The sequence below is a fragment of the Oculina patagonica genome, chromosome 5 (genome assembly GCF_052425735.1).
Source record: "Oculina patagonica isolate OP01 chromosome 5, crgOcupat, whole genome shotgun sequence".
NCBI classification, from domain to species: Eukaryota; Metazoa; Cnidaria; class Anthozoa; order Scleractinia; family Oculinidae; genus Oculina; species Oculina patagonica.
In genome coordinates, this window is record NC_135762.1 from 29,593,525 (window position 1) to 29,605,911 (window position 12,387).

At 38.6% G+C, this 12,387-nt stretch overlaps 2 protein-coding genes across 2 annotated transcripts in view; one reads left to right on the forward strand and one right to left on the reverse strand.

Annotated features, from left to right (window-relative positions):
• LOC144654277 (uncharacterized) overlaps positions 1–12,387 on the forward strand; it is a 136,366-nt gene that overhangs the window by 38,511 nt on the left and 85,468 nt on the right. The gene's annotated exons all lie outside the window — the stretch shown is intronic.
• On the reverse strand, positions 2,022–3,053 carry LOC144654136 (uncharacterized). The gene has a single exon (XM_078514234.1). The coding sequence runs from the start codon at positions 3,051–3,053 to the stop codon at positions 2,022–2,024; it is 1,032 nt and encodes a 343-aa protein (XP_078370360.1).

The window sequence follows — 12,387 nt, forward strand, 5'->3', positions numbered from 1 at the left end:
CAGATAGAGAGCCAGAACAGTTGTTAACAAAATTGTCAAAATCCAAAACCAGTAGTTTTTGCATTCCTCGTTTTTTCGGCATTCAGCAGAGAAGAGAGTTTTACTGTATCCTTGAGTGCATTTCCCACAGAGAATGCCCGTTCTGTTTCCCTCGCAGCTGTTGTATCCTTGTGTCCCTGATGTTGGTTTTCTACAGTAATGTTCCGGACAAGCCATAAATTTCAGTGATGGCACATCGTCGGATGTGGGATAACCCCAAAAGTTTGGCTTGGCAGCTATGTTTCTATCAATACAGCTGGCACCGAACGGACATGGTAGACAATCAACTGTGTTGTTTACCATTAAACCACGTGAAACTCCTTTTTGCATACTATAATACCCCGGAGAACACAACTGGCAAGAGTATTTCAATGCAGTCACGTTTATTCTGCAAAAGCTGTTGTTTTGATCTGTATACACAAAATGTGTCATACTGTCCAGCAAAAGCTGGCTTCCGATAGGACATTGGATGCTCGAATTATCATCCATGTGTACGTAACCTCCGTTGTAAATATCCAATACAGGAAAGGGATTCCTTTCAGCAACAAATGACACCATAGTTGTATTTTGAAGATTTATAGGGCCCCCGCTTTCCGACTGCAAAAACGTCGATCTTTCAAACGTAAAACCGTTTCTTGTCATATTCGCTTTTGTTGAAGAGAATATGCAGTCTTTGAAATCCACTTGGCCTGTTCCATATGCTGAAAAAACATGTCCTGAATTCTCAGCAGCGAAATTATTTCGAAACCTGCATCTTTCAAAAGTTGTGTAGCCATTACCTATGTATACAGCACCAGTGATTAATCCTCCATTGCCCTCAAATAAGGTATCTTCAAATATCACTCTAGTCTGATAATGCCAACGAGGATGAACATCTTTTTTTGTTCCCTTTTTGACACATCCTGGACTTAGCTTTTTATCAGCATTTGAGACAACCGTTACAGCGCCAGATGAAATATCGTAAACATCATACGTGCCAACATCACCCCACAAGAGTCGATTGAAACAGTAACCATTTGTAAATGAAGATCGCTTTATGCGTAACGTTTTGTTACCTCGAAAAAAAAAGCCAACAATGTTGCATGGTTTCGAGTCAAATGTTACGTTATCCAGCTCGATAATGGCGTTCGAAAAACGTAGTATTTCCAAAGGTTTTATAATGATCGAAAATCCAAATGAGTCGCTAACAGCTTGTCTGTTGATGAGATTAAATATGGTGTTCTTAATTGTAAATTCCACTTGACTTGGATCGGCTGAACTTACAAACACATCATGCAAGTTATCGAGGAAGGTGCAGTTAAAGATCGACACGTTTAAAGGGTAGGTTTCAGAACATGTAGATGGCAACAAGCCTTCTATTAAGAGTCCGACCATATGCGAAGTTAATACAGTATTTCTCATACTGATGTGAAATTTCGAAGATGCATATATGGCCCAAGAGTCAGTATCATTTTTGCCTTGACTAGATGCAGCAGTGTCTTCAATCGTTAATGTTCCCGGTTGCCTATTGTTGGAGTCTACAATAACAACGGCCAGCTTCGCAATATTACGAACAAATTTGAGGCCAGAAATAATAACGTCCGTGTTTCCACCTGTGTTGGTTACTATTAGAGCACTGCTTATGGATTTAAAGTTGTTTTTCCAGGAAGAATCATTTATGATCACTTTACCATTAAATAACAGGAGGAGGATGACGTCGCACGGAACAAGGTATCCAAAGCAGTCACGCACTCTTATTTCTCTGAAGTTTGCAATCAACTTATGTGTTCCTGTTGAGTTTTTCTTTCGTGGATTATGGTCTCCAACCAAAATTGCACATCCGGAACCATTCCTTGTGGCGGCACATTCAGTGAAGTTAACATTTGTAATGTTTAGCCTCAAGGTTCCAATCTTACTATGAGCATACAAAGCTCCACCACCTTTAGCCATGTTTCTGCGGAACCTGCTGTTGAATATAGCTACAGACCCGCGCACTGTTGAGTTTAAAAACATGGCCCCCCTCTTTCCTTTGTTAGACGCTGCCCGACGAATGACGAGTTCTGAATTTCAACTTGTGCTTCCTTAGACTGAATTTTTATACATCGCAATAAATGGTTGTGAGAACATCTTAGGTTCCTGAACTCAACACGAGTTCTCTTTGTATTAGAATTGTACAAACTGTTTACCACATGATGTGTGTTCCTAATAGGCGATGCCTTAAATAAATTACATATGGTATTGTTGAACAGCCTGACGTCATTATATACCTCGCTGGTTACGGCTGATGGCAGATCAAGATTAACAAAATAGCCATAGTTCTTGACGGATGTAACATTGAAGCAAGATATTTGGACATGTATGCTGGACGGCAGCGTGGTTTCTGATTGGATTGTCACTACACCCCTTGCAAACCGCGGGTTGTGAATGCCATTTTCCGAAAACTTTGTCTCGCTGATATTTATGGAGAGAAATTGATCTTTGACTACAGCATCACTTTCCAACGTGATCTCCACGCAGGAAAGGTTGGTCTTGAAGAAAGAAGACCGGTGAATATTTAGGTGCATTCTGTCGTTGTTTCTTATAAAACTACTAAGAGCAATGGATGCGTCTTCAAAAGAACAGTTTGTAATCGTTAGAATTTCACAATCTTGGAACATCAGTGGTGTTTGGCGGAAAACAATACCAGATAAAGTTATTTTCAGTGCCTGAGTAGTCGACCACTTTATAAAATGAAATCCATTAATACATGAAATTAGTGGCGTAGCTTTCCAACCAACTATTTCCAAACTTTTCTGAACGACAATTCCCGGTTGTTGCTCGTGCGCCATTTCTGTGTTACAGTCATAAGGATTTCGCTCGGTGCCAGTGCCGTCAAGGTAAATGTGTCCGCCCCAGTCCACTTGATAAACTGCTTTAGCAATAGACTTGCATGGTTCACTGACTGTACCACAGCTTTCGGAATCGTGTCCAGTCAAGGAAACATAGACATCACTACACCCAGGGTGTTGAGCAGCTAAAAGAAAAAAGTCTAACATTGTTTAGTGTAATTTGATACGCTTTTTCTAGGCAGTTTATTTGATAAGACAACGGCCCATTTCAAAATATTTCAGTAAAAGTAATGAACGTGAGGGCGTGCATTACCATTTTTAATCAAAAAGGAGGCTGTAGAGCGAAAAGAATAAAATTTTACGAACTTTTTCCACTTCCTTGGTATCAAGATCTATCGAGGACGAAGCAATGTTTATTTCTTGCCACATGCATAAGTTAAATCAAGTGGCCGGCCAACACTGCTTTAATAGTTCAGAATGTAATCTTATTAACACGTACGTAGCCCAAGACGAACTAACGATTGTCACGCAAACAATGCTTAAGCAGCATATAATTCCATAATTAATGTTTTATTATATTAATATGAAAACCAATATATAAAAATCGTTTACGATACATGCGATTTTGAAGCAAGGTAAGGCTGAACATAAATATTCTTTATTCTTCTTTTTCAAGCTTATTTTTTCCCAATATGTTTCGTGTCGGCGAGAATTCATCCCATGCTGGTTCACTTCTGTCAATCTCAATTTAATTATTCGTTCCAGCACACAACTGAACATCATGAATGCCAAATTGGTTTCCGTTTGGTGTTGCGTATCTTTTCAATTGCGCATTCTAAAAACTAATCAGTCTTTCAAATTTATTGCCCATCATACCGTCCCCAGTCATCCAAACATTTTTTTGCTCTCATGGTTACATTTTGGTCAATTTTTATGCTCTATCATGACAACTTTCTTTGTTTTTTTGATGATTAATTCCCTTCTTTTTCGGTTTTGGAGACTGAAATTTATCGATAGATTGAATCCCTGGTGTAATTGCAGGAAATAAAAATCAATACAAGAATCACACGATTCAGACTTTGGAACTAGACTAATTGCCATCAAATCTATTTTCGTTAAAATTACCGGAAATCTGATCAATTCATCTAATACTTTGTTTACTGACATAATAACATAAGTGCTACTTGCTTTTTATAAATACCTGATTCCTTGCTCGAAATCGAAAAGAAGATCAGGACTGCTGTGAATATCTGGAAATACGCCATTGAGAATCACGTCCCAAGCGACGACGAAAACCGAACTCACTTTCCTTCCTTTTGTCGATGCATTACATTTTCTATTCCCCTTGATGAGAATACAGAGGAACTTTCGTACGTGTCGAGTTCTGGACCTGAAATAACTTGGACATTGAAAGCGAAATATATAGTTGTTTCCGCTGAGCCAACCCAGTAAAGTTACCAATTTCGTTCTTTTACATTTTCTAAAGATTGACATGTTCGTCATTTGACATGACATTTGAATAATATATTTGTTTTGTGATCTTTCAGTTTCGAGAAATTGCTTCAGGACTTATGTGTTATTGTCAGAGAAAACCGGGCAGGAGGAAAACATCGAGGTCGACCATTTACCTTCATCTTTTCACGGTATAAAAGCTATCTGAAAAGATTAGCAACGCTGGCATTTGCAGCAGTAGACGTTCTTTTTTATTCGAGATATGACTATAGCTTAATTTTGGGCCCTCAAGCGGCCTGAAAAAACCGACATTTCGGGCAACTTTGGGTGAGCCTACAGCACACTTCGTATGACTTCTCAAACTTCTTATATTTTTTCTATTACACTTATTCCCTTTTAAATGGACTGAGATATATAAAACTTCCTGAGCTTTAATACTAAGTTATTAACGTGGCGTTAAAAATTGCCACTGAATCGTTAATGAGCTTGACCCAAATTTGAGTCATTTTCAGTCGACTGTTTCACCAAAAGGCGGCAGTTTATTTAGAAAGTAAAATCATCCCTCGATAGTCTTTTGAGCTGTTATCAAAATCCAGGTTAGTTAAATTAATAAAATAGGCCTTATGCATGATAACGTCATAATATGCTCAAAATTCACCACCAAGCCTCGTTTTCGCGACCTTTTCCTCTGCCGCCTTAATGCAGTTTTCACGTGGGTATTCTTTTCATCTTTGCCGCTTTGGGAATTTGTTCGTGAAATTTTTTTTTACAAGTTTTGACTTCGAAGCGAGGCTTGGTGGTGAAACTAGCTGGTCTGACGTAAACATGCATGGGTGGTGGTGCTGGAGGCGGGGGGGGGGGGGGGGGGTGGTCACGGTATTTTGCCCACGGTTGTGGGTTTTGCAATGAAAGGGGCCCGGGAAAACACACAAAATAATAAGAGGCTTCCAAAAAATGCAAGGGGAAAAATCTAAAATCGACATAGCCCCCTCCCCTCTACATATATTATGAAACCTTCCTTAATCGAATATATATCGTACATGCCGTCGTCAACGACACTAATTAAATCTAATTGAAAGTACAAAAAATTAATACTTTTTGCTCATTTTAAAATGAGACAGTACTGGTTGTAGCAAGCTCTTCCACAGGATCCAGAAAAATATATCCTAAGTAGCTAATGATAATTTCTTTTTCATTTACTGTTGCTGATAAACATTTGAGGATTCACAGAAAACTAAATTAAACGTATGAAAGCCACAAACCTAATTGGATTATTAGTTTGCACGCAATTGACTCGACAAGCCACATTAATTTGAGATTTCGGTTCATTTAAAAATACTTGTGTATATGAAAATCTGATAAAACTACAGCGATTCATAAAAAAATAAAAATCAAGTTTGATTTCACTTGTCGAAATGTTTTTTTTTTTTTTCTTACAGTAATCAGTAATCACAAGACAGGGCCACTTGTTGATTCATCAAAAATAGCATCTTGGCAACCGGGATGAAAATTCTCCCTTATGAACACTCCAGCCCAGTTACCGGGAAGACCCTTTTTGGAGAAGTTCAAAATAGCTTCGTTTTCGCAACTGTGCATTTCCACTCTAGAAGTATGCGAATTTGCTTTATTAGTAAAGCCGCAAGTGTCGATAGAGCTACGATATAGTCGCAAACAATGCAACTTTATGTGTCGCATTTTTGGTTTCGCATCGAGCTGAAATTTCTTATATAAACAGACGACAAAATTCGTCCCGGTAACCGTTATAGACTACGAGCATTCCCTTTTTTTTTCGCAGAGTCTGTCGAGCTTGAAGCGAAATTTTTTTTCGAAGAGTCCGTCGAACCTGAAGCGAAAAAAATGACGCGCAGGGGGAGAAGGACCCCCGCGCGTAATTATTTTCGCTTCAAGCTCGACGGACGCTTCGAAAAAAAAATTTCGCTTCCAGCTCGACGGACTCTGCGAAAAAATAGAGACTATTCGTAGTCTATAACCGTGACAGCCCGTTTACCGGGCTCATTTGAAGAGGCCCTAACGAGGTGAAAATTCATATCTCGCTTGCTCGCCTGTAAAGGAAAATTAACTGAACAAGTCCACCTACACTGTATGGAAAGAACAATTCATGATTTCAACGCCCAGACTTTTAAACAGAGCCAGAAGTACATAATCTAGAAGTCCACATCTAGCATTGGGGCGCGTGCTATCGGATTCGCGTGTGTGCTATTTTTAGAACATCCTTGCGCGGGAGACGCGGGAGACGCGCGAGAACATGCAGTGTGAACTTGCCAACAAACATTTCACTCAGAAAACAAATTAAAAATAAAAAAAAATACTCCGAAATAAAGGAGAATCATCTATCTAATTTTATGAGATCTGTGATGGAAAAACATCCGATGATAACCAGAGATTGAAAAAGTTGCTTTCCGTTTCAATACAGTGATGAGCTCCTTGAATTTAATATTACACAGGCAAATTATGCGCGCTCGAAGGGGGAACAAAAACCATAGGAAACGAAACCTTTGGTAGAATAAAATATTTAGTTTTTGTTTAAAGAAAGTATGTTTCGCTTTGCTGAACGTCTTTACATCAAAACAACCACGACTTGAAGCTCGTTTGGAATTCTCATTTTCTGAATTTCAATATTAAAATTGCTAACTGAAAATTGTTTCGGAATTTTTTTGAAAGGTGAGCGATACAACAATTGAAAACACATAATTTTCATTGGCCATTAGTTTTAACTCTAGCGTTTTGACAGACGTATTTTGATTTTAATTTATAACCGTCTGACAGTGTTGACATTTGAAGTTTGTAGGCAAGTGAAAAGGCAACCGGTCGCCGGTTTCCATAAGCGAGCTCCCAAAACAAACATGCGGAATATTTTTATTTTAACGAGAGAGTTATGAACATATGGAAAGTAAAACGTTTCTTCGTAGATCTAATTACTGAACAACAAATAGAAAATTTATAATTTATTTATTTGCGGCGCCAACTAGCTGTACACTTTGAGGTATATTGGAAAAGCATGAATGAAAACATGATCGTTCAGTGAATTTAACTCGCATTTTCATTTATATAAGTTCTCAGATTTAATTCTCAAAAAGAACCTCCATTGTCGGAATCCCAAAGGCGGATGGCATGCATTTCTAAAATGCGGTACTCGGGTTTCCCTTGCAATTGTTTGAGTTCAGGTCAAGAAATATTGTGCTTTTACCGCTCTGCACGCATAAGGACTCCAAAGACATCTTTAGAACCACAAAAATAGTCACCAAAATTTTTCTTTTTCTGGTGTAGCCGTCCTGTCCTTTTAGGCTTCGAAAAACGGCTTGATCGTGAAGCAGAAAGTTGTTGTCACATGCATGGATCAAACTGGTGTACTCACTTTCAGTGTATCTTATAGTCGTCGCGCTCGATTTTAACCACTTCAGGGACAGCCGGACTTTTCTACAATAGCAATAAACCTGTACCAAGATGTAAAAAGGCATCTCCAATATGAAAAAGCCGTCTTTTTCTCTTGAGTTCCATTCATCTGAAGTGTCTTTACATTTTGAATTTGAGTCGAAGCAGTCAGTTTCTTTTCCGCTCGCTGCCATCTCTACTCTGACTCCAAAACACAACACATTCTACTGAATGCTCCAATTTTTTTAGTGACTTCAATGCTGTAATCATCGACAGAAGAGGAGACCGGTGATTCGTATCCGGTAGGTTTAAATCCTCACTAAATGCACATTTTTATAAACAACAACTTGAACAGTGATAAATTTCGTGGTGCCGTTCGCTTGTTTTCAGCAGTTCGGCTCTTCTTACTCAACTTCAAAAATTTGTTCAACTAATCAAAGGGACACCGCGGCAAAACGCACTGCGCATGAGTGGAAAATTAACATCCGGTCAGTTTTGTATTTCCGGTTGACTATGTAATCCAGTCGCGTAAATACAAAATTCCCGTCGCGCGAAGTTTAAACACAAAACTTAAGAAATAGCAAAGAAACTTAAGGAAAATAATGGTCTAATTCAAAAGTTTATTTATTTTTGTAGCTTCATACTTTTGCACCATAGGGTTTCCTGCTTGCACCAACATTGAAAATGATGCTTGAAGTTTACAGGTCGCAAGCGCTCGACAGTCGACAGCGGCAATTTCGTTTTGACTGTGTCTATCACTTTGCCCGCTTTAATTGCTCGCAAATTAGGGGCGACAAATGAGAAAGAAAAACAACATAAAACCAAAATAAAGAACCACTGAACTTTCAAGTTTAGGCTTTCGATAATTCTTGCCTTCACTGAGAAAAAAGTCACAAAACAAGAAAGAAAACAACATTTGCTCAGTGTTTGCTTGGTTCAACATGAATGGAGTCTTCGATACTCCCGGACTACCTGGAGTTTTTGCTGGATTGAAAGCTGTTAGCCGAGAAGCTAAACAAGTTTAAATTGTGTTTCCATTCAAGACAAAGGCAATTTGATTTTCTTAATCCTCCTCACAAGGTCAAATATTCGTCTATTTGGCGGATGTTTTCCACATTTCCAGTCCGTGTGGTTGCCTCACGCGCGAACATGAAACTTGCAGATTCGCACATGGCGTTCAATTTACCAAACTTTTAAACTATCGTACCGGTTATCTCTCCTCAATCTAAAAGGAAAAACAGAATCAAAGTCTAGTTTAAAAACTTGCTTTAAACCAAAAACCGAATAATTAAAAATCTGACCTCACTACCGGGTGTTTATTTTATTTAAAAAAAAAACTTTAAAAAGTTTTTATACCTCTGCTGAACGAAAACCAAACGAAGCGACTGCGTGCTGTCATTTTTTAGGCCGAAGTGTTAGGTTAAATAAATGTAGAACTGAAACAATTAAAGCTAAAAAATACACAAACATGCAACCAATTACTGGATAGGAAAGTATGAATTTAGTCAAGGTTAATCGATCAAGAAAAACTGGCAATTAAAACTCTGCCTTCTCGCCTTGTGTGATAAATCTAAGCTTATTTAAGCTCATCTGCTGCTCAAATTCAGAATCAAAGCCTCAGCGAATCCACGACTTACCTTTTCTAAATCTATCGAGTATTGTTTCGGTCATATTTAGTTTGTAATCCATGACAGCAGATTAAAACACCGCAATTTACAAAGCAAAACAACTAAAACGTGGGCCACGACTGACCTTGAACCGAAAGCGTAGCGAGTGAAGCCCGTTGAGTGACTGGAAAGATGACCGGAAGTGCTAAATTCAGCGCATGCGTAGACGTTCTGCCGCGGTGTCAATCAAAGGCGCATTGTAAAAAGATACTTTTTTCGCGATTGGTTACTAGTTCGCGGCAAAAGCCGTCTACGTAGCCGTCTACGAGGCCTGATCTAAAAATAACCTACACGCGAATCTGATAGCACAAGACTCATTACCAAAGATGTGGACTTCTAGATTATGTACTTCTGACAGAGCTTTACACCTGTTGCTTGACCTTACAATTCGTGACACGTCACGCATTTTCCAAAGTCGGGGTAGACAAAGAGTGTAAACAAAATGTCTGCAAAGTCTATTTAATTTATTTAGGAGATTCTCGATTGCCTTTCCATTATTTGCTTCCAATTTGCTTTTTGGCGACCGTCAATAGACCAGCGAACTGAGGATGCGGTCCGATTTTACCCTGCAGCGTGACAAAGAACCAAAATAAAACTTTCGCGGGAAAATTTGGTACGTGTCTTAGAAAATGTCGAGTATTTATTTGGAGATTTGTAATGTTTACACATGTTGTTAATGATATTACAGTTGCGATGTTCTATCCCAAAGTCCACAAAAATACTTTTAGGTTCTTTTAGTTAATTATGGACTACAATCAGAGGAAGTCAAAACATAGTGTGATATAAAATTTGGCGGAAATTGCTAAAATGAACATTGTTATGGCTGTTTTAGACGCCGCTAACACCGATTTAATTAGATACCAATTTTAACTAACCTGGATTTTGATAACAGCTCAAAAGACTTTTGAGGGATGATTTTACTTTCTAAATAAACTGCCGCACTTTGGTGAAACAGTCGACTGAAAATGACTTAAATTTGGGTTAAGCTCATTAACGATTCAGTGGCAATTTTTAACGTCGCGTAAAAGACTTAGTATTAAAGCTCAGGAAGTGTTATATATCTCAGTCCATTTATAATCGAATAAGTGTCAGAAAAAATATATGAAGTTTGAGGAGCCATACGAAGTGTGCTGTAGGCTCACCCAAAGTTGCCCGAAATTTCGGTTTATTCAGGCCGTTGGAGGGCCCAAAATTAAGCTATAGTCATATCTCGAATAAAAAAGAACGTCTACTGCTGCAAATGCAGGCGCATAGCTGAAGTTTTTGTAAGGGTGTTCGTATTGACAGGAATATTTATTAAGGGGGGTTATTTAATACGAGCGCCGAAGGCGCGAGCCTCTAGGGGGATCTGGGGGCATGTCCCCCCAGAATATTTTGAATCTAGAGGCCCGGAAATGCTATTTTCAGCATTGTGTACGTCAATATTTCAAACTCGATGGAGTGTAAAATAACAGGTATTTTTAGTCATAACAACAATATTTCCGGCGTTTTGTTAACTTGATACATTCATATATACATACCGGCTTAGTACACTAAACGTTTTACAAAAGCTTGATGTGTGCTGCAAAGATTAAGCCCCCACCCCGGCTCTTCCTTCAATGTACTAAAAGCGGCGTCAAATCGTCAATATGCACTAAATACACCATAGTTAGTACTAACTATGAATGCACGTATCACCTGGGTCCCCCTAAATTGTAATCCCCGCATTTTGTTTATTGATACTCCATTTATCAAATCCCGGACGCCTGTTAAGGAAATACTTTTTCAGCAATGGGATTATTTTGACTACATATAATACTAGGGCACTAAGATCCATTCTCCTATCAATTTAATACTTTCCCGATACTTTTAGCGTTTTCGTGCAAGGTAATTTAAAAGCTGCAACTCTCAAAGTTTGTTTTCCATTCCCCCACTATTTGCTAAAAGCTGAAAATCAACAGTTTGTGTTTTCGGTCCTCCATTATTGACCTCCAAAGGGGGTTCGTTCGAACCCCTCGAACCCCCCCTCCTACGCGCCTGAAATGCCACCGTTGGTAATCTTTTCGGATAGCTTTTATACTGTGAAAAGATGAAGGTAAATGGTCGACCTCGATGTTTTGCTCCTGCCCGATTTTCTCTGACAAATAACACTTATTCTCTCTCCTTTCGAGAATGGCCATCAACTAAAAGCTAGGCGCCTATCAAGGGCTTTGATTCTTAATTTTAATGGAGAAAGGGAAATCTCCACTGTTAAAAATCTTCAGTGAACAAATGATTTTTTTTAGGGGAACAAGTGAAAAAGTGAAAACCTATCAAGAGAACATGCGAGGTAATGAAGTGAAAAACCAAATTTCTGTTCTAAATTTTGAGCGGCTTTCAGTATTGCCTTGGTCTTGGACCGGAGAAAGACCGCAAAGCAAACAAAGATATTTTCAAAATCAATTGCGTGATGATCAAAGGCTCCGACAAAGGGTTAATGCTGTCAAACCAGCTGCTACAAGATGGAAACAGGACAAATAACAATCCATTCGAGACAACACAACATTTACTAGAACGTGTCTCCTTAAAGAGGGATCGTCTGTCACTGGAATCCAACCCTCTGTTATTAGCTTTCCAAATTCGTCTTCAAGGTGCCACTGTCGAAGCATTTTGAACGAACAAGTGTCGCAACTCTTTAAACCACATTTTGTTGAACTCCACTAAATCATTACCTGTCACAAGAATCAAAAATATAGTTAGAAAATTCTCGGACTAATAGCCCTGCTAGTTAAAATAAACAAAGGATATTTATTGATCTGATTCACCTTGTATTGTTCCATATGCGTAATGCTACTTTCACTGCAACTTAATCTTTCTTAAAGCTGTTCAGATTTAAACTATGTTATTCCCTTAATATTATGGTGGCTGCAGATCAACATCGTCTTGGGAACACCCTACTGTCGAAATTTCCAATCACTAAAAAATAACTCTTCAGAGCTAAACCCTAAATCATTATGTGTTTTAACAATCATTTCATATACTACAGTCAAGAAAAGTTTACAAAATCAAAC